The following is a 27,836-nucleotide window of genomic DNA, read 5'->3' as shown; positions in this document are numbered from 1 at the left end:
GATATTGATAACTAATTGATTTATCACAAGAATGTACCTTTTGGAATAATAGGTTTTTAAATGTCTAATTTTTTGTGAGTTTTTATTAAGGTCAGTACTTTGAAGGTTGCTCAGATGCATGATGTAGCATATATGTACATTAATTTTTAATATTCATCTTTACAACATTGTTTATGTAACTGAGGCTTACTGTAAATTCTATGATGGTTAAAATATGAGAATATTAGTTATAAATATGGTATTTGAAAGGCAATACATCATTATTTTGACATTTCCATTCTTACTTTCTTTTGTCTTTTTTTTTTTTTAAAGAATTAATGTGCCATCTGGAAACCTGAGATCATGCCATAAAAGAAATTTTGGCTTTTTTTTTTTTTTTTTTTGGCAACAGTTCATCAGAGTATGCTGTGATCTGCACCTTATCAGAATAATAAAACATATATAGAAAGGTGTATTAACTCATATGTTTCAAAACATTTTTATATTAAGAATTTTTATATAGATGTGAAGGGAATAAAAAATTACTCCTACTACTCTATCCTAATGTTAAGTTGTTGGATTCTCAAACCCTTATGTATCAAAAATTCTATGTGACCAAAACAGTACTCTAAGCTAGGTCATTGTTTCATTGTTAAAATAAGCAAATGCAATTAATTCATATGTTTTTCGAGGGGTGGGGAGTTGCAATATTACATTGCGATTAACTTGCTGTGTTTTCTGAATAACACAGCCATTGGAATTGTTGGTCAAAGGACTTCCTTTTGGAACTTTTTTTTAACTCTTAAAAAGTAACAAGTTGTTTTTTTTTTAAAGATTAATTGAGACAAAACAGCTGAAATCATGTGCCGAAAGGGTTAAGTCGGCATGAAAGAATTCATTTCCACTTTAATGACCTAGCCTTGCTGGGTTAGGACGATAGGGAACATGCTTCTGACTTGTACTCCTATTGCCAATTAACACCTCCTATAACAGGTTGCTTCAGCTAGTCATTGAAGCTCAGGCAGTAGAAATAGTTTACATGCAGCGTGTTTTTCACACTACTTGTTTAATACTCACAAAATTAAAGTATTAAATGGTTGTTTCTTACCTTAGTGGGTAAGAGGTAAACAATACAGTGGTGGTTATTTGTATATGTTTGGATCCATTTATTTTGTGTTTTTTAAGGGATTTTTAAATCAAGGAAATAGAAGATGGTAGCTTATTAAATTTTTAAACTTTATGATATTTGTTGAAGCTTGATGGATGTAATTTCCTGTCAATTGTTCATTATCTTACAGGCTTACATTTGATTTTTTTGGGGGGGGGTTTAACTTTCATTCTTTTTAATTTTTGTCTTTTCTTTTTTGATATTGGTGATCAGACCCCGGACATTGCACTTACTAGGCAAGCCCTTTGCCACTGAGCTACATCCTGGTCCTACATTTCGTTTTGCTTTTAAAATATAATGACTTAATTTGTTAATTAAGTCTATTCTTTAAAAAAAAAACATATCTTAATGGATTTTTAAAGATAATTCTAAAGTGTGTGATCAAATAGTCCACTATTTACTAGTATGAAATAAGTCCTATCTAGTATTTTAATGCTAGAACAACTATTTAAAATTTTTGAAATGTTATTTTTTAAATAATTTTTATCTTTAGATCTTTTGGGGGTATTGTAATTTTGTGAATATTATTTTAGATATACTTTAAGTGATATTTTGGTGTATGTTTAACCAGCAGGTATTTTAGTAGTAAAATTGGCTTAATAATTGATACCAGTTCACACTATGAGAAAGGTGGAGTAATACAACTAATAGTGTTAACCAATTTGTTAAAAGACCTGAGTAGGAAATACTTCAAGGAAATAGTTTTATGTTATTATAATGACAAATGCCTTTTTTTTTTCTTAGTCAACAAGGGCTTCCCAAATACAATTCACAGATTTTTATACTGGATCAGATTTTTAACCTAGATGAGGGAGGAGAAAACAAAACAATAAGAACTAAATAACCGTGAGTCAATATAATCACTGCTAAAATTTGTAGACTCAGGTAATAATTTCTGTTGATACAGCAGATGAAAATTTATGTACAAAGTGCTATTGAGAAGTTTACAAGAGATTTTATATCACTGATTTGTTAGATTTTCATGTTTGAAAAAGACTGGTTTTATATATCCTATTTGGTTTTATATATCCTATTTGCACTACAATTTTATCTATCTGTCTGTCTATCTATCTATCTATCTATCTATCTATCTATCTATCTATCTATCTATCTATCTATCGTCAGTCATGGGACTTGAACTCTGGGCCTTGGCACCATCCCTGAGCTCTTCAGCTCAAGGCTACCACCTGCCCCTTGAGCCAAAGCACCACTTCCAGTTTTCTGTTGGAGATAAGAGTCTCATGGACTTGAGTGTCCGGGCTGGCTTTGAACCATGATCCTCAGATCTCAACCTTCTAAGTAGCTATAATTATAGGCGTGAGCTACTGCTCCTGACTTGCCCTACAGTTTTAGAGCTGTTTTTGTACATTTTTTCAGTTTTTAGAGTGTAAACCATTATAGGACAAACATAGTCAGATTTAAGTGATTTCAAAGTTGCTTATAGGAATTAAATATTGAAGATTTACATAAGAAAGGCATTTTATTGTCTTTGTAAATGATATATGCATTTTGGCTTCATCATATTCACAAAGCTATACAGCTGTAAACCAATTCCTATTGTCAAATAGAAACATTGCTGTGAAATTTAATAAGGGACTATAAAGTTAAAGAACCTTTAGAGTTTCTTTTTACTTATCTATTGACAGTGATATTTTGCAGTAGCAAGTATAGACCAATTTTCTTTATTTGTTGATTTTTTTTTATTTCTTTACCTCCTTAGTTATTATCATAGTTGTTTCTAAAGGCTCTGAAGTTTAACTTAAATCATATTCAGTCTCAAAAAAGTGTGCTTTTCAATCTTGTTACTGTGGTAAGATAGCTGTAATAAGATTAGCAGAGTTAATGTGAAGAGTTGTCACAATATAGAAATTGAAAATTTTGTTTGTGTCCTATTGACTAAGCACCAGAAAGAAGGTGGTGTTTTCCATTGGTATTGTTTGTGATATTAATAGCCTAAGTTAATTTTTAGTTAAAATATCATTTAGCTTATAGTTTTTTAGACCCTTAATTTAACCCAGCATTTAGTTTAGTTTCTTTTTCTTTTCTTTTTTTTTTCCTTTTTTTTGGTCCATTATGGGGCTTGAACTCTGGGCCTGGGAGCTGTCCCTGAGCTCTTCAGCTCAAGGCTGCTGCCCTATCCCTTGAATCACAGCAAGGCTTCTGTTTTTTCGGTTAATTAGAGATAAGGGCTGGGTTGTCTTTGAACCCCAGTCCTCAAATCTCAGCCTTCTGTGTAGCTAGGATTACAGGCCTGGGCCACCATGCCTAGCTTTAGCTTAGTTTCTTAAACATAAATTTTCAATAAATGAAAAATGAGTGAGAAGATTCACACACTGCCCATTATTCAGGACATATATAACTTTTTCTTATTTTTGATCACATGTCCATATTAGTTGAGTGTAAATCCAAGAAACAGTATTAGGAATATGAGACAAGAAGGCAGGAAATATTAAAGGGCCTTGGAAACTTTCTGTGGGTAGGGACAAAAGCCATCAGCTGTTGCCTATTCCTCTGCACCTTCTAATCCATGACTTGACCACTCTTAACTCAGTATTTCCCTTCGCTGAATCCCTTAACTTGTACTTACAATTTTTTGTTTTTTTATTTTCTGTGGGTTTTTTTGTTTGTTTGTTTTTTGGACAGGGTCTCTTTCAAAAGTCCAGGCCAACCCTAAAGGATTTAATCCCCCTCCTGCCTCCAAATGCTGGGTTTACAGGTGTACACTGCTTTTCTCAGCTATAGTTTTTTTCTTGTTACTTGATATTGGAAATAGAGCTATATCTTAGTATTTTTATTTGTATAGGGCATAAGAATTAAATACATTAAATTTGTTTGCCAGTCCTGGGACTTGATATTAGTTAAGTAAGTCTAGTTACAAGGAGTTCACGTGTTTTTTTGTTTTGTTTTGTCAGTCCTGGGGCTTGAATGCAGGGCCTCTGTACTGAGTTTCTCAAAGCTAGTATTTTCTACCACTTGAGCCAACGCACCACCTCCAGCGTTTTCTATGTATGTGGAAATACATACATAGAGGAAATTGAACCTGTGTCTTTATGCATGCTAGGCAAGCACTCTACCACCAGACCAAACTCCCAACCCTCTTTTTTTTTTTTTTTTTGCCAGTCCTGGGCTTGAGCTCAGGGCCTGAGCACTGTCCTTGGACTTTCTCAAGGCTAGAGCTCTACCACTTCAGCCTCAGCACCACTTCCGGCTTTTTTTTTTCTATATGTGGTACCAAGGAATCTAACCTGGGTCTTCATGCATGCTAGGCAAGCACTTTAACCACTAGGCCAAACTCCTGGCCCCCCAACCCTCTTTTTTTAGTGACTTGTACTAATATAAAATTTTTCTCATACTGAACTATGACCTTGCTTCTTTCCATTGGACTATAGTATATAGAGCTTAGTCTGAATTCAGTGGTAATCAAACTCCCTGACTGACAGCATCATTGGGAGTGCTTTTTTTTTTCTCTCCTATCCTGGGGCTTGAGCTCTGGGCCTGAGTACTATCCCTGAGCCTCTTCATGCTCAAGGCTAGTACCCTACCACTTGAGCCACAGCATCACTTCCAGCTTTTTCTGTGTAGTTTATTGGTGATAAAAGTGTCACAACTTTCCTGCCCAGGCTGGCTTTGAACTGCAATGCTCAGATTTCAGTCTCCTGAGTATCTAGAGTTACAGGCAATGAGCCACCGGTGCCTATGTAGTGAGTACTTTTTTAAAACTAATTTTTTTTAAACTATGCCTTCTATAATTTCTGATTCAGAAAAAAATTGTATTGTTATCAAGTTTGTAGGTAATGTTGATGGGACCAATTCAGTGTCTACACTTGAATTATTAGTCTAAACTTTGTCTTCCGGTAGTTCTTTTAGATATATCAAAGAAAACTTTTGTGTCTGAGGTCTCTTCTGCTCCAACCTTCTACTTTTGCATTTTCCTCTGTCCTGTGCAACTCAGATTTTGATAGTGAAAAATTCTCTAAGTTTGAAATCTGTTTCTTAGAGTCAGAAAAAGCTACATCCTTGAAATGCTTGTGCTGGAAAACACCTAAGCCTACCTAGTTGTTTTATAAATTGATTTCTAGCTTTCTTATATATTTCCTTGTTATATTAAAACCATTCAAAAGAAATTACCTCCATTACATATGTGTCAGTCACATACCATTTTCTTCTTTTTTTTACTAAAGAATTTATTAACATTGATTTTTACATCATATTTCAAATGACAGGTTTAACAAACAAGTATTCAAGCAGGGAATCTCTATATACAATCACTGGCACTTAGTTTTTAGAACATAATCAAAATTAGGATAAGGGTTTGTATATCATAGATACATATTAATTTATGAAATAAAATATTACGTCTATAGAGTCATAGGTTTTTATGTCTATATAGTTATGTTTATATTTCCAATACTATGTGTATAGCATTGGGTATCCTTTCTCTTGTACTGTTTGGATCTAATAGCCACATATTAAGGATACCATGTGCCTTTTGTTCCTTTGGTCTTGTCTCACTCAACATGATTTGCTCTAGATTCATCCACTTCCCTGCAAATGCCATTATTTTATCTTGTCTGTTAGCTATGTAGAATTCCATTATATATATACATATATATATACATATATTATATATATATCACATTTTCTGTATCCATTCATCTGCAGTAGAGTATCTGAATTGTTTACATCGTCTGGCTATTATGAATAGTGCAGAGATGAACATAGCTTAGCAGGTGTCCTTATCATATCTTGGGTTTTGAGGTTCAGGGTAGATGCCCAGAAGTGGTATGACTGGATCGTAGGGAAGGTCAGTTTTCAGTTCTTTAAGAACCCTCCACACTGCTTTCCAGAGTGACTGAACTAGTTTACAATCCCACCAGCAGTGCAGTAGGGTTCCTTTTTCTCCACAACCCCGCCAGCATCTGTCATTGTCTGAGTTCAAAATCTTGGCCATTCTTGTTGGAGTAAGGTGGTATCTTAGGGTTGTTTTTATTTGCATTTCCTTTATGACCAGGTATGATGGACATTTTCTCATATGCTTTTTTGCCATTTTAATCTCTTCTTCTGATAAGTCTCTCTTTAGTTCCCTTGCCCATTTAGTGAGTGGTTTGTTGGGTTTGGGTTTTTCTTTTTCTTTTTGTGGGTCATGGGGCGTGAACTCGGCCTGGGCACTGTCCCTGAACTCTTCAGCTCAAGGCTACTACCCCTGGGCCTAGGCATTGTCCCTTAGCTCTTCAGCTTAAGGCTACCACCCTACCCTTGAGCCAGACCCCACTTCCGGTTTTCTAGAAGTTAATTGGAGTTAAGAGTCTCAGGTCCTTTTGTGCCCATTCTGGCTTTGAACCTTGATTCTCAGATCTCAGCCTTCTGAGAGCTAGGATTATAGGCATGAACCATCGGACCTGGCTTCACACATTTTTTTCTTAACTTTCTTTTTTGTACTCACAACTTTATAAATAAAACAAAAAACACTGATTGCATATAGAGATTCCTCTCTTGAATACTTGTTTGTTAAACATGACATTTGAAATATGATGTTAAAAAATCAGTGTTAATAAAATCTTTTAAAATAAAAAAACCTGTATTATAAGGTATACAATTGCTATATCTGCATTTTCTAATAAAATCACCTTACCACGTGTATATTAGATCTTCTGAATTTACTGATAATCTTTTTTTTTTTTAATTTCTTGATTGATTGATTGATTGCCCATCTGTGCTAGAACTCAGGGCCTGGGCACTGTCCTTGAGCTTTCTCAAGGCTAACACTCTACCAGTTAATACATAGCATCACTTTTGGCTTTTTTCTGTGTATGTGGTACCAAGGAATTGAACCCAGGGCTAGGCAAGCACTCTACCACCAGGCACACTCCTGGCCCATTTACTGACAATCTTTGGCCTACATTTCCTTTTCCCACCTCCCTACCTCTGGTAATCATTACACTATTCACTATGAGTTCACCTTTTTCAGATTCTACAAACAGATGAGATCATGTCTTTTCCTGTATGGCTTGTTTCACCTAAAATAACATCTTTAAGATGTTGTTGCAAAAAAGCAAGGATTTCTTTTATGGATGAATAATATGCCAATGTAGACATCCACATTTGTCCAGTGACCTAAACAACATAGAAGTTCAGATACCTTTTTGTGGTGATTTTGTTTCCTTGAGTACAACACCCAGAAAAGAGATTAAGGTCATTTTGTAGTTTTGTTTGTTGTTATTTCATGTCAGTTCCAAACTTTTTTATGTTGACTAAACAATTCATGTTTCAGGCTAGGTGCTGGTGGCTCATATCTGTCCAGAATCCTAGCTAGTCAAGAAGTTCTAACGATTTTTGAAGCCAACCCTGCAAGAAAGCCCATGAGGGGCTTATGTCTAATTAACTAGCAAAATGCCGGAAATGAAGCTGTGGATCAGGGAGTAATGGAACTAGCCTTGAGTGGGACACAGAAAGGGAAGGAGAAAGGGTGAATAAATGCAGCCAGTATTAGTGTATATTATATGGAAAATAAACTATGCAACTTATGGGCAGTAATAGGAGGGAGAAATTGGGGGAAAGCAAAGGAATGGGTGACATTGTCCAAAAAAGAAATGTACCCATTACCTGACTTAAGAGCTGGTAACCTCTTTGTACAACACCTTAATTATAATAACAAAACTATATATGTTTTAATAAAAGATTCATTTCATTAATATTTTTCACAACCAATATATTTTATCATATCATATGTGGTTTGTTACTTTTTACCTTCACTTCATCTCTCTCTCTCTCTCTCTTTATATATATATATATATATATATATATGTGTGTGTGTGTGTACCTTCACTTCATCTCTCTCTCTCTCTCTCTTTATATATGTGTGTGTGTGTGTGTGTGTGTGTGTGTGTGTGTGTATACATGTACACACACACACACACACACACACATATATAGTCTTTTGGGGTGTGGTGGGGTCAGAAATAGGGTTTAAACTCAGGGCCTAGGCGCTGTCCTGACCTCTTTTGCTCAAGGCTACCGCTTACCACTTTGAACCACAGCTTCACTTCCATTTTTCTGGTGGTTAATTGGAAATGAGTCTCATAGAATTTCCACCCAGAGCTGGCTTTAAATCCTGATTCTTAGCTCTCAGCCTCCTGAGTAGCCCAGTTTCTATGTTTGTTTTCATGTTTTGTTTTGGTTTTGTAAACATGGTTTCATTGCTTACCTATTTGTGTCTAATTCCTTTCCGCCCAAAGAAAGAAAAAGGAAAAAAGGCTGAAGGGTGTAGTACCACATTTGCCAAGCATGCTTAAGACCCTAGGTTCAGGGACCGGAGTTTGGCCTAGTGGTAGAGCACTTGCCTAGCATGCACGAAGACCTGAGTTTGATTCCTCAGTATCACGTACATAGAAAAGTTGGAAGTGGTGCTGTGGCTCAAGTGGTAGAGCACTAGCCTTGAGGAAGAGCCTAAGGATAGTGCTCAGGCCCTGAGTTCAGTCCTCAGGACTATCAAGCAAAAAAAATCAAACAAACCCAAAACAGCATAGGAGGGTATGGCTAAGATACTTAATTGCACGTGGCTTGTTTCCTCTTTCACAAGTACCTGATGGGCTTTTCTGTTCTATTGTATTTCAATGTGTTCATTTATTCTTTCCAACCAATACATATTGAATTCTTACCATGTAGCACTTTTCTAGGTGGTTATGCATATGCTCAACAAAACATTTTCTTCTTTGGTGTCAAGTAGACTGCATTAGTGATACAATTTTTGATGATAGCATAATTTGTTTCATAAATTTGCTTATTTTGTGACAAATTGAGAAAGTCTGAAGAATATCTAAAGTTGATACCAGTTAAACTTTATTCTACGTATTTACGAATATAGTGTTTATTATGTCAATCTTCCTCAAACTTTTCATCACATCTAACTCACAACTGGTCTTGATTTTTAATCTCTCAACTTTCTTAGTTAACTGAGTAAAATTATGTCACTAAAATTACAGTGAAATCTGCACTTAGCTTGATAAATTTTCATTCTGAAATTCTTACCTTCATTTACAACATTTATTATTAAAATACAAATCTGTAGGGCTTGTTTTTTTTTCTTCAATACTCTGCACAAAAGTAAATAAAGCCAGGTATCAGCTCACACTTAAAACTGTAATTGCTTAGGAAGCTGAACTTTAAGGATCAAGGTTTGACAACAGCCCAGAAACTCTTGCCTCCAATAACCAGCAGAAAAAAAAAAACGGGGTGGGGGGAGCCAGATTGGTGGACTGAGATATGGCTCAAATGGTAGTGCCAGCCTTGAACAAAAAAGCTAGTGAGAACTTGAGGCCCTGAGTTCAAGCTCTAGTACTCACATCATTAAAAAAATAAAATGTAAGAAATTTTTGTATGTGATCCTTATATTTAAAGAAAACTTTAATCTATAACCTTTATGCTTTAGGCTTACAGTAACTATTTTGAGCATTTAAACCAACTTCCTCTAGCAAAAATGATAGAATATATTGTAAGATGTAAGTATATGAAACATGCACATTTATTCTGTAACTTTGAAATGTAAAAACCAGTTGTTCAATTGCAGTAGGTAAAAGTATAAAAGAAAAAGGGCTGAATTTGTTTAGTTGTAACCTTTTATTGCCCTTCAAAAAGTGAGGAGAGACAAGCCAGGAGTTTGGCCTAGCGGCAGAATGCTTGCCTAATAGGCACGAAGACTCAGGTTCAATTCGTTTGTACCACATACATTAAAAAAAAAGCAAAAAAAAAAAAAAAAGCCAGAAGTGGAGCAGTGGCTAAAATGGTAGAGCTCTAGCCTTGAGAAAGCCCAAGGACAGTGCTCAGGCCCTGAGTTCAAGCCCCAGGACTGGCCAAAAAAAAAGTGAGGAGAGCATTGTGTGAGAATTTGAGTAGCTAATTTTGATGTGATTTATAATAGACATTTTCAGGCAGAGAAGTTTAAACAAAATAGGTTCTAGCAATTCTAAAATCAATTCTCACTCTGTTGCATTCATTAAAGCCACAAGATTGTAGGCATCTTGAAGGTAAGAACTGTAAATTGTTTTATGTAGCCAAATAGTCAAGAGATATATTTCTTTTTTTCCCAACATTTTTTTTTTATTGTCAGGATAATGTATAGAGGGGTTACAGTTACATTCATCAGGTAGTAGGTGCATTACTTCTCATACATTGATATCCCTTCTCATGTTTTTGTCCCCATGTCCCTCTTCCCAACCCCTCCTAATCATCTTGTTTTCTATTACTTAATGATAGAAAATAATTTTTCAGGAGAAACTATCTTCATTAGCCTATGATACAGTTGTGCTAGTCGAAAGCATTTGACTTTGACATTGTATTCTCATTGTGGTGACAAATGTGGCCAGTTGGTGCTGTTACAAGTATTTTTTTGTTGTTAGAAGTATTTTTATAGGCAAGTATTGCTGAAAGACTTCATCTTTATGATCATTGGAAACTTGCCCGAATGCTAAGTTTTATCTGTTTTCTTCAGGTTTGATACTTGCAAATGAATTATGAGTGTTTGGGTTGTAAGTAAGTTTAAAAAGTACTTGACAGTTATTTCCAGAACTCTTAAAACCATTAAGCTTACATGGCTTTTACTCATACGCTGGGTATTTATAGTTGATATACTTGCTTCTAGGGCCCACCTACAGATGCTCCTGCAGTGGACACAGCAGAACAAGTCTATATTTCTTCCTTGGCACTGTTAAAAGTAAGTAAATGAAGTAATGTTTTAGAAAGTGTTAATTTCACTAGTTTTTTCTTTTTTTGTCAGCCCTGGGGCTTGAATTCAGGGCCTAGGCACTTTTGCTCAAGGCTAATGTTCTACCACTAGAACCACAGTGCTGCTTCTGGCTTTTTCTGAGTAGTTTATTGGAGATAAAAATCTCACAAACTTTTGTACCAGTTGGCTTTGAACTGTAATCCAGATTTTAGCCTCTTGAGTATCTAGGATTACAGGTGTGAACCACCCATACCCATTTGAATTTGACCCTTTATTTTGGCATCAGTCACCTTAATCCTCTTAGACATGATTATTTAGGCATATCTATTAAAAAAGACTCATTTCCATTGAAACATTTTTTTTAATTTAAAAAGTTTGGGGATTAAACATTCAAAGAAATATGCTTTGTCTTAACACATCTTCCTCTTTACAGATGCTAAAACATGGACGTGCTGGAGTCCCAATGGAAGTTATGGGTCTGATGCTTGGCGAATTTGTTGATGATTACACGGTCAGAGTGATTGATGTGTTTGCTATGCCACAGTCAGGAACAGTGAGTACTTTTATAGTTGCCTGCTGCAAGTAAATGTGTTTCTTTCCTTTTTCTTTTCCATTGCAAAGTAACTTCTATCATTTTGTATTTTATCTTGCTAATAGGGAAAAGTAATCATAAGAATAATAAGATATATTTCTAGGTTGGATTGGGCAAACCATTAGTCTTAAAATGATGGACATTCTTTTATGTCTAAAAATGCTGACACTAAATTCTTTAAATTATTTCTTTAGCTTTACTTAGCAAAACATTGATTTAAAAGTTAATTCTATAAAAGCACAATATTAGTCTGATTACATTGAATACTTTGTTTAAAAGGTTTCAACTTTCACTCAAAATTTTAATGCACATACACTAGTCCTCATGTCTTATTTTTATTCTGAAAGATGTCTTTTTTTGATATTATGGTGATGAATGGAATTGTAACATATCTTAGCTGTTTTTGCTCAGTCATGTTAATTTGTGTATATTTACCAGACTTTATGTATATTTTAAAGTTATTCTCGTTACAATGTGTTATTCTTTGATTTTTCTGTTTTGGATAGCCTTTTTGGTTAATGCATTAAACATGTTGAGATAGAAGTAGGTTTAGATTTAAAAATGATTTTGTTACCCAATAATGATTCTATACACCAGAAGATGATGCATATATTCTTTTTACCTGTTTTTTCTTTTAAAACGTGTAAATTTTCTTTTGTCAGCTAATAATACTGTCTTGTAAAGTAAGTCATTTAAAAGAATTGTCATAAAGCTGAGGATCCTTACTGAATTTGCTTTGGTAAAATTCATACTAGGAAACAAATCACATCTTTTAAGTGATGCTATATATATTAAGCAATTATTTTAAATAGGGCAGTTATAGAATGCAGTGTATTTATAAATAATCCAAATACGAGAAAAATGTGCACATTTTTTCTAGGTGATTATAATGAGGTAAACTAATTGGATCTACTGATTTTGCCCCTTTGACTATCCATTGTTTATTTTGTCATTCACATTTAAATTGTAGACTGCTATTACTTATATCTTTGTATAACAGAAGTGCATAATAAAATTAACTTGTTTCTGTAATATGTGGTCCTGTAGTTCTTAGGCTTTAATATCATTACTTTAATGTAAGAACGTATTTTGATATTCATATTTACTCTGAAGTAGAATCAGATAAAAAAACATTCTTAAGCCAGCAACATATTGCATACTCATATGATGTAGTTGTTGGAATTTATATATACTGTTTGCTTTGCTAAAAAGGAAGGGTTTATAGTAACTGATCTGTTTAGATTTAGATTCGATTTAGATTACAAGAAGGTCTGTAAGAACAATAATGGCAGGCAGTGATATATTACCAAAGGGGTAATAATGAGCCCTCCCCCCCCCTTTTAATATATGTACCAGTCCTGTCCTGGTGCCTGAACTCAGGACTTCATTCTCACTTGGCTTTCTTGCCAATGCCTGGCATTCTACCACTTGAGCCACATCTCCAGATATGACATTGCTGAGTAATTGGGAATAAGAGTCTTAAGAAGTAAGAGCATTAGGAATAAGTCTTATCTGCCCTGGCTAACTCTGAACTCAGATTTCAACCTTCTAAACAGCTAGGAAAATAGGCGTGAGCCAGTAAAGCCTGGTGATATGAACTTTTTTTTTTTCTTTCTTTCGTCCTTTTTTTTTTTTCCCTTCCCATTCCTGGGGCTTAAACTTGGAGCCTGAGCACTGTCTTTGGGCCTTTTCAAGGCTGGAGCTCTACCACTTGAGCCATAGCACCACTTCCAGCTTTTTCTGTGTATGTGGTACTGAAGATTTGAACCTGGGTCTTCATGCATGCTAGGCAAGCACTCTACCATTAGGCCATATTCCCAGCGCCTCTTTTTATTTTTCTAAGATGTTAGTGGAACTAACAAAGTAATGTAACATTTAAGATATTTGGTCATGGTCTATCAGGGAATTTTCTTGGAATTGCCTTTATTTAAGTCAATGAATTGTTCTTTAAAGTAATTACATTACTTAAAAATATGTTCCATTATATTAAATGAATATTTGTAGTCTATTAGTTATCAGACAATTGTATTAAGTATGCTTGTCAAGGTAGGTATAACGAAAAGTCATATTTGGCTAAATATTTGATATTTCTGATACATGATATAGTAATAGCTATATATTTTTGAAGGATCCTGAATGTTGTCTTACTTAAAAAATTAGTCAGCAACAGTTTAATACTTGACAGTTTGAGGGATTTTATTGTTAAAGGGACTTAGTAGGTATCAAATCCTATACAATTTCTTTCATACCCCCAAAATAATATACATACAATTCTTATAGGATTTTTTTGTCAGTTGACCTTATAATGCCTCTTCTTTTAAAGTTATTAAAAGCAATCATTTTTCTTTCTTTTCTAAACTAGGGTGTCAGTGTAGAAGCAGTTGATCCAGTGTTCCAAGCTAAAATGTTAGATATGTTGAAACAAACTGGAAGGTAAGTATTCTAAATAATCTTTTTGTTAAGGGAATTGTTTTTAGAAACATACAGCAAAATAATAGGTGTTTGTGAATATTATTCCTATGGGAAATAAAGCCATGTAGTTGATATAATAGTATCTGTCAGTATCAGTGTTATATTCTGCCTATGTGTTAATCTCTTCCCTCCAGAATGAAAGAATTCTGCCATGAGAAAACTGCCTCTTATTAAAATTCTTGACATGGGCTCAAGATTACTAGGTTTAGGATATGGAGTTACTGTCTTACCACTTGTAATTGAAATAACCTGTGTATTTTATCTATTTGTGGATTGTAAGCAAATGGGATTTTGAATATTTGTTTACAGATATGTTTTACAGATAGAACGTGGAATGCAAATATTCTTGTTTTTATCCTGACCAAATCTCTCAATAGTTATCATTCTCTTGCTCAAATTCTTCTACTGCGGAAAAAACTTCAAAATTAATGTTAGCAAAAGGCTCAGCAGCTGAGCAGAACAGTGCAAATTGGTTTTTGACTGAGTTCCTAGTTCTACTGCTGGTTTAATTGATATTTAATCCTTTCACAACAGTGGATCCTGGTGTCCATTGTTGAAATGTACTCTGTGCCTAGAAAATCCAACTCCCAGAGCTAAAGGAGTTAAAGAGTAGATATTTACTTGAATGCTGAAAGGGTAAAAACTGGCTCTGAGAAAGTGTGGTAACAAGGTGAAAAACTGAAAGCCTTATCTACCACTGCTAATGTGCAACTCTTAATGATAGCACTCCTTTGTCACACTTATGCATTTCTATGTTTTCTGGGTAATATGGTGTACAATTTCAGAGTTTCTAATGGTGCTTTTTCACACCTGTGTGTTTTTCATCTCTTCTTAATTTATACCCTGTTAGTGTGTTGTTTCTTTTTATATCATAAATATATTACTTGGTCTGTTCTGAGCATCTGAATGCCCTCTTTGTTTCAGGCCTGAGATGGTTGTTGGTTGGTATCACAGTCACCCTGGCTTTGGCTGTTGGCTTTCTGGTGTGGATATCAACACTCAGCAGAGCTTTGAAGCTTTGTCGGAAAGAGCTGTGGCAGTAGTTGTGGATCCCATTCAAAGTGTAAAAGGAAAGGTAGAGTCAGTTCTATCTTTGTTGCTGTCTACAACCACATTCTGTTTACACATAAATTAACTACAAATCCATTTTGTGATATACAGATTTATTAATCACACTGAAAATCACTTCAGGAATGAAAGTATGCAAGTCAATTAATACGTTTTGCTATTATTAGCAGTTTAACTCTTTAGGGACTTGGCTTTTTTTTAGTTTATTCACCTAGTGTCATGTATGAATTTTTTTTCTTTCATAAACTTAAGGATGTTAAACCATACTGAAGGCTGCTATATACACTGAATTACTGTTTTAATTAGCTTTACTTTCCCTTTTTTATTTTTAAGTGGTACACTTGGAATTGGCATAATATTATAAAATGTGTATTTGAAAGATTCTGTTTTGTGTTGTGTAGGACATATTCTGGAGTTAAATGTTCCAAATCTTTTAGACAATGAAAACTTGCATCAAAGATTTGGTATCATCCATTCATATATCTGGAGTGAGGACATAGATGAATGATTAAATATGCTAAATGGTCCTGAAAAGAGAGATTTACTTGCAAAGCATATTGGGTTATAGTTGCTCTTTGTTGAAATCTCTTTTGTTCTTATTTAGTTCTTTTTTTTTGTTCGTTCGTTCGTTCTTTCTTTCTTTCTTTCTTTTTTTTTTTTTTTTTTACTTCTTTCTTTCTAGCCCCATATGCCATTTTCCTATTTCCTGCCTCATGACAGCAGGGAGCAGCTCTATTATCACCTTCACAGAGCTGTCTGCAAATGTGAGAGGCAATTCGATTTTGCTCAACCACAGGGAGAGTGGATTAGAAAAACTACAGAACATACAGAAATTGGCTAGGTGGTTACTGCTTTAAAATACTGCTGAGGTGTCTTGTTTGAGCATGTACTTCCATTGTAGTGTAGAATAATTGTTAAAATAAAATCACAATACATTTATGGAATCCTTTTTATTCAGGTTTTACAAATAATTTTTAAAGTGCTTAGAAATAAATATTTGCTTGATATCTCTCAGACCTACAGTTTGATAGTAGTATAGATTACATTTACATCTGCTCACCAACTTGAACAAACTAAACATAGTTGCTAAAACATGAATTTTTTATTTTTTACAAATTTGGAGTCAGATGTTCCTGATATATTAGTATGATACATAGAAATTGAGGTCTTCTTTAAAATATAATTCTATTAAATGAGATTTAGCTTTTCAGAGACAGCAACTATCCACAAAAACAATAATAATAGAAGCTGATATACTAGACAATTCAGAATAGATAAGTTATTTGGCTTGCCCCATGCTTGTGTTTATATTTACCTAGCTTCTCATTTACCAAGCATGTTTATGTCAACTTTGTAAAAAGTCATATTGATTTTTATCTCTAAAACTCCTTGGTTTTGAGAATTAAAGTACAATGTAATTATTCAAGTTTTAATTTTTGGTATTCAGGGTATCTTTTTACTAGCCTAAGTCATTTAAAGAATAATTACTGTTTTAAAAATACATTTGCCTTTCTATAGTCCCTTTATCACAATAATTAGGTAGCAATAATAAAACTTACTCTTCAGTATAATTTTAAATAGGAATTTTAGTCTTAATACCTGCATTAACTATTCTAAAATATTAAACATTTTATTTTTAGTTATAATTCATATTTTAAAATGAATTTCATTATAAAATACACTGATTATATTCTTGTTTTTTAAAATTAAATTTATTTTATGAACTCATACTACTGTCTATGTCGTGAAAAAATTCTTGAAAAAATTGTTATTCTATAATGTTGATGACTCTTAACCACTAATACCAAACCTGCAGATTCATATGATGATATCCCTGAAATAAGGATCCAGATCTTAGTCAGTAATGTAACTTCATATCTGGGGTGCTTGAGTTTTGTTATAATTTAAGATGTTTTCAGTGTCAAGACTTCTTTGCCAAGTACTGGTAGCTCATGAGATCAGAGGATTGTGGTACAAAGCCAGCCTGGGTAGGAAAGCCTATAACACTCTTATCTATTTTGAACAAGCAAAAAGCCAGAGATGGAGCTGTGACTTGAGTGGTAGAGCTCTAGGCTTGATCAAACAAAGCTCTGGGACAGTGCCCACGGTCTGAGTTCAGGAACCAGGATCAACATTCATGCACATATATACTTGAACACACACACACACACACACACACACACACACCTCTCAACACTCACAGGCCAAATTGAATGCTAAAGAAAACTTGAACGTGGTGTGAGTTAAATTGTTAAACTTAATAATACAAAGTTTTATTGTAAAATGAAGAATGGCATAGTGTTTTCCCTTTCCCTCCCTGTATATGATTCTACAAAGCTTTTAAAATGATTAGTAAGTCAATGATTAGATTGAGAATTAAAATGGCAGTCTATATGTAAGTGCTTTAAGTTGTGTCTCAATATTGTATCTCATATTTTTTTAATTTTATTCCAGTTTTACTTGTATCGTGATTTGATAATAGGGATTCTTTGTGAACTCGTCATTCTAAGTTTGATTTTGTTTAAGAGTGATTTGATTGTAGTTTTATTGAATAACTTTTGTGTGTTTGATATTATAGTAATAGCCATTTCAACTTACACACTAATTCTTTCCAGCAATCTTAGAGATAGGCACACTTACTACATTTTGTCAGTAAAATGGTTGAAAGAGTTAACGGTCAAAGAGATTACTTTGCCAACATCATACCACAAGAAAGCAGCAGAATAATTGCATAAATTCAAGTCGATAAAATTTGGATGCTCAAGTTTTTTTTTTTGTTAGGCTATTATAAACTATAAAATCAGAAATAAACTGAAGAATGGTAAGTGAATACTAAAGGTCATTTCAGGGTCTTTAATGTGGCTGGATGTCACTGCTTTCACCACTAAGGCTATATATTTTATAATATGTGTAGTAGATATTATATATTTTTTTAAGAGAAATTCTAACTTATCCCTGTCAGTTTTTCTAGACAGTGAAACCATTTAAATGATAAATACAGTATGATAAAGAATCTGTTGTGGGGACTGGGAGTTTGGCCTAGTAGTAGAGTGCTTGCCTAACATGCATGAAGACCCAGGTTCTATTCCTCAGTACCACATACATAAAAAAAAGCCAGAAGTGGTGCTGTGGCTCAAGTGGTAGAGCTCTAGCCTTGAAAAAAACCCAAGGACAGTGCTCATGCTCTGAGCTCAAGCCCAGGACCGCCCCCCCCCCAAAAAAAATCTGTTGCCCTATGTATACTATTATTACTATAAGTGTTTTTACCAGAGAGTTCTGCTCTAAAAAAATCAATGAAATACTTTTAAGGATTCTGGCTCTGTTTTAGTTTATTTACAGAAATATACACATTGAAATCTTTTAAGCTTTGTTTTTTAAAATGACACTATGACAACCTCTCCTTTATATTTTGTCACCTTATATAATCAAATTGCCACTTAATTTTATCCAGGAATTTTATCCAGGAAGAACGGAAAAAAAGAATAGCAACAACCACCACCAAAGGCTACTTTGGGCAATATCACAACTAGCAAACAACTTGACTGTGATATTTTGACATATTTATTGAGAAATATCACAGTCACTTATTTTCCTTATAATCCTTGCTTGTAAGATATTCAGATATTACCTGATATGGCAAGCCGTTATAGTGGTATCTGGTTTCTTGGTTTGCAAGCACAAAGATGAATGACCATTTAACTGTAAGGACGTAATTCCAATGGAAGTTTTATTTAAATGAATGAGAAATACCCAGTAGCCTCTTAAAGAAGGTCTTAAAGAAGCCTCTTACTGAAGGTCACCTGTAGGTATTACCTACTTACACCTGGTATGCCTATATACTAATGATACTGGGGTACAAAATCAGTTGAAATTATTTTTTGTTTTTTGAGGATAATTCTTACACAGTGTCACTAGTGAGCAATGTAATATTCTGCCAGATATACACTATACCTTGCATACTAAGACACTGTAAAATACACTAATATTGCTTGTTTTTTTATAAGTAGTAAGTTATCAAGAACAGAAATAATTCAACAAATACTCAAAACTTTGTATCAGAATGCAATATACTATTACTCTTGTAGGGAATGTTGTAAATACAAATTAAATTTAGAAAAGGGAAGAAAATAGTATCTACTAAACAAAGCTGATGAAGTAGGTACTTACCTTTAAGAATGGAAAAAGGGGCCAATAGCGTGGCCTAGTGGTAGAGTGATCACTTAGCATGCACAAAACCGCCATTCAATTCCTCGGTACCACATATACAGAAAAAGCTGGGCATGGTGCTGTGGCTCAAGTGCTAGCCTTGGGCAAAAAATGTCCAAGTACAGTGCCTAGGCTGGCAAAAAAAAAAAAAAAGTATTGAAAAAGTAGGATTTGACTCAGAAAAGAAGAGCTTATGCCATGTAGGAAAGATTTAGAAATAGTATTATTATTTGTGTCAATATAACTGTGAATTCTTTCCCAAATATAATGTCTTTATTCACTTATTTTGAGGGTATGGGGCTTGAACTCTGGACCTTTTGCTTGTCAGGTAAGTGCTCTAACCATGTCCTCAGCCTTTTTCTTTGCTCACCATCCCCTTCATTTTCTGCATAAGCCAACTTGGAGTGCTATCCTTCCCAGGTAGCTGGGATGGCAGGCACCTTTTACTGTATTTATTGGTTGTGAAGGGGTCCTGAGATCTTTTTTTCTGAGCTAACTTGGAGCCACATACCTCTTTATTTTATATCATGACCTTGAACAAACTCCCTAGTTAACTTCATCTTCAGTTTTCTTATCTACAAAACACAGAATTTAATACGAATTTCATAGTATTGCAAAATCTTGTTACATTCTGTATAGTGCTTAGAACATGTCACATAGAAAGTATGTAATTATTAAATATTTCTGAAGTATTTATTATGAAGTATGTGTTTCTTATGAAGTATCTGTTTTGAAATGGAATCTAAATATTTATGGCAAGATTATAGAGAACTTAGCATTTTGAAAGTTGTCTTTTGATGTACTGACAAAGTGATATAATATATCAAAACTCTACCCTATAAAATGGGTTTTGTGTGATGCTTAACAGCTTTGTGCTTCAGTCATCTTTCCATTTTCTTCCTCACAAGGTTTAGTAATTTTTGCAAGTTACTCATACTCATTTCTTAAATGAGTGAGACATGAGATTAACAACAAGGTCATTTGAACAATTTGTTCATGCACATTAGTCTGGATGAGTTTGAACCTTTGTGTAATGAGAGCAGATCTCAAATTTATTGTTGGTCTATGCAAAGTAGTGAAAGACACCTTCTATTGATTAATTTTTTTTTCTTATTAGTGTACCATAAGGATCAATTAGGGCCAAATAATTCTAATTCTCTATTACCCTCTGCACTCCCTTCTTCACACACACACACACACACACACACACACACACACACACACACACACACAGCCTTTGTTTAGTTTTCTAGATTGAAACAAAAATTAAGTACTGTAGAGTACACAGATTCCATTCCTGATGTAGTTCAGTAGAGAAAACAGTAGACACTGTGTGGAACAAAATGTACTCATTATCTGACTCATAATTGTAATCTCTCTGTATAGCACCTCTATAATAATAAAGTAATAAAATAGAATTATTTTTTTAATTTAAATTTTATTGTAAAGGTGGTGTACAGAGGGGTTACAATTACATAAGTAATGAGTACATTTCTTTTTGAACAGTGTTACCTTCTCCCTCATTTTCTCCCACTTCCCCCCATCCTCCTCAAGTTATAAACTTCATTTCCAACATAGTGTTTAGTAAGTATAGCAATTTTGTACCTTAAGTGCTAAGAGAATAAATCTTCAATGGAGATAAAAGTTCTAAGTAGAGTTCTTTTACTCTACAGCTTCCATATTAGTATCATTTCAAAGCTAATTTATGTTGTGTTATTACTTGCTGTGCATTTGAATGATTCAAATGTGTTTCAAATTAGTTTGAATCCAACTGTTTAAGCAAAAATGGAGTAGAACCTTTAAGTCAGTGTCCCATTATTTATAAGAATAATATTTACTACTCTTTGTCTTATTGAATTCTTTACTTCCCAAGTCATCTAATTTATTATATATCCTGAATAAGATTTATTATATATCCTTAATATTTTGTGTCAGTAACTTTGAAGAGAAATATTCACAGGTTGCATATATATTAATTTTTAAACATCATATAATTATGTTAAATCATGCAGAAAATGACCTCTGAGTTCTTCTTTTTTTTGTTTTTTTGCCAGTCCTGGGGCATGAACTCAGGACCTGAGCATTGTCCTTGGGCTTTCCTCAAGGCTAGAGCTCTACTACTTGAGCTACAGCACCACTTCTGGCTTTTTCTGTGTATGTGGTACCAAGGAATCAAACCTGGGTTTTTGTACATACTAGGCAAGCACTCTACCACTAGGCCAAACTCCCCCCCCCCCTTTTTTTTTGCCAGTCCTGGGCTTGAGCTCAGGGCCTGAGCACTGTCTTTGGACTTTCTCAAGGCTAGAGCTCTACCACTTGAGCCTCAGCACCACTTCCAGCTTTTTTCTATGTATGTGGTACCGAGGAATCGAACCTGGGCCTTCGTGCATGCTAGGCAAGCACTCTACCACTAGGCCAAACTCCCGCTCCCCCCCCCCCCTTTTTTTTTTATGGCCAGTTCTGGTGCTTGAACTCAGGAACTCAGGGCCTGGGCACTGTCCCTGGACACTTGTTGCTCAAAGCTAGTTCTCTGCCATTTTAGCTATAGCACCACTTCCAGCCTTTTCTATGTATGTGTACTGAGGCATTGGACCTGGTTCTTGGTGTATGTTAGGCAAGCACTCTACCACTAGGCCAAACTTCAGGCCTCTAAACTCTTTTTTTTTTAATTTCTGAATAACCACAAATAAAATGAGATTCACCAGTAACAAAAACAAATAGCTTGGCTGCCTGTACTTTTTATTCCAAATTAGTTTTTTATTCTACAAGTTAGTACTATATGATTGAGAATTTCAGATTGCCATGCCACAGGAAAGATGCTTCATGAAGGATGCTGGATGCTTCATGGCCTATTGTCTTCTCTTTTCCTTCTTGATTTTTTTTTAACATGAATTGTAAGACTTTGTAAAAAAAAATAATAATAACCAAAATGTCTTGGAGGTTATGCCATCTAATTTGTTTTCTATGAAATAAATGAATTTTAGTCTTTTTTTAAGTTAGGATACCTTGATGATTTTTTTTACTTTCCTATAAATTGTTATTTTATTATTATGCATAGTAACATGCTTCTTGATTGTTGAGATGGTCAAGCAGGACAATCCTATACAATATTTAATTAATAAACTAAATTAAAAGTACCTAACAGTGACATACAATAGGTTTATTGAACTTTATTTTTGCCTAAATAGATTTGCCTTTTGAAATAAGAGTTTGAAGACTGTAATTGGCTTATTTTCTTGAAGTGCTAGCAACAGATACCTGACTATTGCCACGCTAAAATGATTGAACTCTAGTCTTTATTCTCTAGGAACTTTATAATTCGTTACTTTATATGGAACTAGCAGACAGGCATATGTATATTGGCTTAGTTTGTAGACTACAGTGGGATATAAAGTTACTTGAACATTCGATTATGAACAATTGTAAAGATTTCTTTTTTTTCTGAATTTTAGCACTGTTCAATCTAGTAGTATCCTGTTGTCAATTTGGATAATGCAAAGATCATACAACAGGTTGAAATTGAGCATGTAGCAGATGTATTTGGGGAAATACTCCTGGTGAGAAAGAATAGAGCCTTCAGACAACTGGGGAAGTAGAAAAGGAAGGTAAAATTGAATATAGAAAACCCAACTGTAAGCTGGGTGCCCATGCATGGCTCAAGACACTGAGACTGAGGATTACAGTTTAAAGCCAGTTGAAGCAAGAAACACCTTAAGGTTCTTTATCTCTCATTAATTACCAACACACTGGAAATGGAGCTGTGTAGAGCAGAGAAATGGAGTGGTGTAGAGCATTACCCTTGAGCACATAAGAACAGGGACAGCACCCTGGCACTGCATTCCAACCCAGGACTAGTAAAAAAAAAAAAAAAAAAAAGTTAAAAACAACAGCAACAAGTCCACTGTAGGTTAATGAGATCCTTAGGCAGAGTTGATCTTCAGAGGTGTCTTTTGTGGTAGCAAAAAAGGTTCTAAGGCAGTTGTTGTGTCTAATCATTGACTTAGAGCAATCCAAAGGGAAGCATGACTTGGTGTGAGTCCCAGGGCATCCGAAGTTTTGGAAATGGAAGTCAACTTTGTTTTCCACAGCATGTTTTATAGAAATAGGGTCTGAATGGAACATCTCCATAACTGCAGTAGTTAATAATTAATAATAATTACACAGACACACATATATTTACTTGTACCATCAACTCTGAGATAGTATTCATGACCAGAGAAACTGAAGTGTTAAATAACTTGTCCTAAGTTACTTAGCTAGCAAGTAATAGAACTAGAATTCTAACTTAGAAAAGATTCTGACTCCTTTGTGTCTCAGAAACTTAAACTCCTATACCATACTGACTGAATGCATACACTAAAATACTTCACTAAACTTCCTTTTACAACTTAAGTAAATTCATTTCACAGTGTTTTGTGAATCTAAAAATGTCTAATTACCTTTTTGCCATACTAGTTTCTGAAAATTGATTTGTTTTTATTTTATTAAAGCATATATGTTTAAAACTTATTTGAAACTCTTTGAATTTTGATGCGTGTCTTCACTTGTCAAAAAAGAATGTTATGCTACTTTTACCCCATCCCCCTTTTCTCCCAGTATATTGAAATTGTAGTGCAGATCTCTAGCTACAGTAAGCAATTCTCTGAGGATGAAGAAAGAAAATGTACATACACATAGGAATTTCTTTTCCAGAGCTAAAATTGACATTTTATAAATAATTTCCATGTTGAAAACTTGAAACTAAGAAATCACAGCAATTCAGTGATATGCATTTGGCATGAGTCAGTTTTAGTTTTTAGTGCTTTTCATTGGAAATGGCATAAAAAGTAAGAAATCTCTGAATTTTTTATGCTGTGGGCTTATAAGAGACATAAGATGGGTTTTTTTTTTCTCATAGATGGGTGGCAGTGCATGGAAGCAGAAGTAATGAAATGGTCACAAAGCTCAAGAGTACTTCTCAGGTCACATGCACTCTTAATTTTTAAAGAATCTAGAGACACCCTGGCCAGTTGATAACAGGTCATTTCTAGGTGATAAAGAGCATTTAATATGAGATGTTGGTTTTCTTCCCACACCGCATTTCTGTAGTGATTTGGAGATTCGTTTTAGTTGATGTTAGGTCTATGTTTTTAAATGTGCAGCTTAGTTGGTAACTAAATTTTCTTTCACTTTTTTTTTAAATTTCCAAGCACTGATTTTTTTTTTAGGTCTTAAGATTTTTTAATATAAAATATTAGTCATATCTCAAATATTATTGACTTTGATGTAAGTACAATTGACTATACCACTGGCAAGGAAACAGGGAAGCGTATAGGCACCACACACGCACACACACACACACTTAACACTTTAACCCCTGCCAGAAGTATACATTTTTTCTTAAAACACTTTTATGTTCAAATAATTTGAAGAGTTGTGCTTTAAAAAGTAGCTTCCTTTGAAAGTAATTTTGGATTGGTCTAGTATTTCAGTGACCTACCAGTTGACAAGAAACCAGGAACTTAAAAATAGCATTTTGGATGAACCATACTATACTCATGAAAGAAGCAAAAAAAAAAAAAGTTCAGACTGAATTTGAACATAATTCAGGTTTTTTGACCAAAACACAATTCATCCTTAAAATGAAGTAATAGGTCATTTGACCCTTGAGCATGCTTGGAATAAACATGGAACCTAGTATTGTTTTTAAAACTATTTTGATTTTATAAGCTAAGACAGATGTACAAAAAAGATGTAGTTTTTATTTTGTATTGGCAGCTTCCAAATATTTAGTATCTATTTCCAAGAGTTGCAATTAGTAAAGCAACCATGGTACTGAAATCTGCACATCCCACAAGCTAATTATATTTGCAAGGTCAGAGTGAATACATATTTTCAGAAAAATAAAGGGTTATATAAATATGTGTCTTCTACTTGGCTGTTATATCACAGTTTGTTGATCTGGAGTATAATGTGTACAATTCACAAATTTGTCTGATAACAGAAAGTGGTGTGTGATTGTGTTTATTTTACTAACCAGTATATTCACAGCAATCACTTCCAAATATCTCTCCAGTAAAGATGTGTTAATTACAAAACAGACAAGGTCTTCTATTATATTAAAGCTACTAACAAGAAGACAGCAGGAATCACACATGTAAATAGCATCATCAACCCCTATTTTAGTCCTCTGTTTTGATCTGTGAGTTGCGCATAGACCAAAGGTGCTATTAAAGACTGAGTGTATGAAATAGGCAGCATTATATGAACAAAATTTATTCAACAAGAAAACAGACCTTTAACATGAATTTAACAAGCCTGAGAAATTATAAACTATCATATGCTGCAGATTCATGCAGTGATAATAAACAAAAAAGGAAAGTAAGAGGTTTCCCTAAGCTAGCCAAACTGCTAATGGTTTTGTTATAAGCTGTCTACTGTTGCAGTGACCTCTGAAAAGTCTCAAGGCACTTGTACCAGCAAAAATTAAATGGTCAGGCTGGTGAGTAAATTCAGTGTTGTTTTTAGGACTTTAGCATGGGAAGGAATTTTACAAGTATAGCATTACATTCTAGCAATTATCCTTCCTATTTCAGCTTAGAGGTTTCTGTTATTACACGTGAAGGAGATGCTTTTTTGTGCATATAATTTTGGTTAAACAGTTTGAGGTATACAAGTCAAAATAGAATGGGTATAATGGATATGTAATTCAAAAGGAATTACTTAGAAACTTTAGGTACCTACAAAAATGGATTGATTGCTTTTTTCTGGGTTTAATTCTTTGGGTTCTTTGTTTAGTTTATTACTACTAAGATTTATAATCTGAACCATGGAGTGACCACTTCGCTATCATTCTGTTGCATCGTGCTGTAAATACACAAACATGGGGAAGCATCTTCAGCTCATGAACACCTCCGTCTTCTCACTAGGGCTTTTTCTTGAATCTAACTGTGGCATAATTAACACCTTCTTCACCCATTGCTCATTAGTGCACTGGACATTAATGAGTCTATTTTGATAGGTTGCTCTAAAGGAGGAACCTACTTATTTTCACAGCAGAAAAAGCAATTATAAAATTGTACAGAAATTCAAATGTAGACTATTGCCATATTTATTTATTTTTATTGCATGTTAAGTCTAATTTTGGTCTGCAGGTTGTTGAACATGTTACTTTCCTTAAGACAGTTACTATAGTGATGGCAGCAAATTCCTTTAATCTTAGTGTGAAGTCATTCCCATTGGCTATCATTGCTACTCACAAATTGTCAATTTAAACGGGTCATTTCACATAGGCTTTAATTTATTAGTTGGACAGTTTTCTTGATTTTTCCTCTTAATTTCTTAATAAAATTAATGACTTTTATTTTCAAGTTTTTGTTAGAGACGACTATGGTACCTTCTTGGTATTTCTTTTTTATAATGTTTGACACCTACTCACCTTATTTCCCAGAAATAAAAGAGATTTACATGTAAAATAGCTGTCTGGTACTTTGATTTGAAAGGAAGCATTTCATTTTGATATAATATTGAAATGTCAGTTGTGTCATGTGTTTTTTTTTCCCTACAAATGAATTTACTGAAATCTTAGAATGGAGCCATAAAATAACTAGACCAGAGTGATACTTTGCTCCTTAGTACTTGCCAATAACAACAGAGTAGGTAGCAATTTGAAATTATTACTTGTTTAATATGTTCATCAATCTATTGAAATCATAACTTTTCTAACCATCAAAGCATAAAAAAGAGAGTTTCTTTCAACTACTGAAATATTAATGTTTTAAAGATGTTTGGTTTTTTATTTTGAGTCAAGGGGAGTCTTAGAAAATTTTGAACTATAAGAAAAACAGTAGGTTTGTATAGAAATCTCAGATTGCTTTTCTGTAATGTTCGGAATGTAAGTTAATTCTTTTCTGTATAAATATAATATTTGGGCATTTCTTGAAAGTATTGTTTGAAGAGTGGTTTTTTTCTTTGTTGTTTTTGGGGGGGCATATAGCATGTAAAAATTCTTAAAACAGAGGGGAGGGAAATGGGAACAAAAACAGGAGAAGGGGTATCAATGTGTGAGAAGTAATGTATCTACTACCTGGCAAATGTAACTGTAACCCCTCTATACATTACCCCAACTATAAAGAATTAAAAAATTAAAAAATAATTCTTAAAACAGGTTTTTAGTTTTAGTAAGATTTCATTTGACTTAACCCGAAATTTTTTTTCATCTATCTCAATAAGCTCTTAATTGTACAAAGAATATATCTAGTTGACAATAACTGTTAAGATGTTGGCAAATCTTAGATCATACTTCAGAAAGAACTTGTAGATAACCTGAAAAATTCTATATTATCTTTCTGTAAAATTATTTCTGATGGATGCAGCTGTCTTGAAGTAATTCACATGAAAAGCAATCTGTCTTGAAGTTATTTGATTTTACCTAAAACTTTCTAGTAGTTAAAATCTTTAACAAGTTTTATTTTGTTTTGTTTTGTTTTCTGTGATAAGGCACACAAACATCTTAGCAAAAGGATAATGAATAGTATGTGTGTGGGTCTTCTTTTTTTTTTTTTATTATCGAGGTAATATATAGAAGGGTTTCTGTTACATTGGCCAGATAGTAGGTGCATTACTTCTTACACATTGACACCCCTTTCTTA

The 27,836-nt window shown here is 33.9% G+C and overlaps 1 protein-coding gene across 1 annotated transcript in view; it reads left to right on the top strand.

Moving 5' to 3' along the window:
* Positions 1–27,836, top strand: part of Psmd14 (proteasome 26S subunit, non-ATPase 14) — an 82,290-nt gene that overhangs the window by 30,221 nt on the left and 24,233 nt on the right. Inside the window, exons 4-7 of the mRNA XM_090342748.1 lie at positions 10,785–10,856; positions 11,302–11,421; positions 13,823–13,893; positions 14,857–15,007. Of these exons, the coding sequence (XP_090198874.1) occupies positions 10,785–10,856; positions 11,302–11,421; positions 13,823–13,893; positions 14,857–15,007 (414 nt within the window). The remainder of the gene's footprint in view (positions 1–10,784; positions 10,857–11,301; positions 11,422–13,822; positions 13,894–14,856; positions 15,008–27,836) is intronic.

Source organism: Megascapheus bottae, chromosome 12, assembly GCF_031878675.1.
Source record: "Megascapheus bottae isolate mThoBot1 chromosome 12, mThoBot2.hap1, whole genome shotgun sequence".
NCBI lineage: Eukaryota > Metazoa > Chordata > Mammalia > Rodentia > Geomyidae > Megascapheus > Megascapheus bottae.
This window is presented reverse-complemented; position numbering and strand designations above follow the sequence as displayed.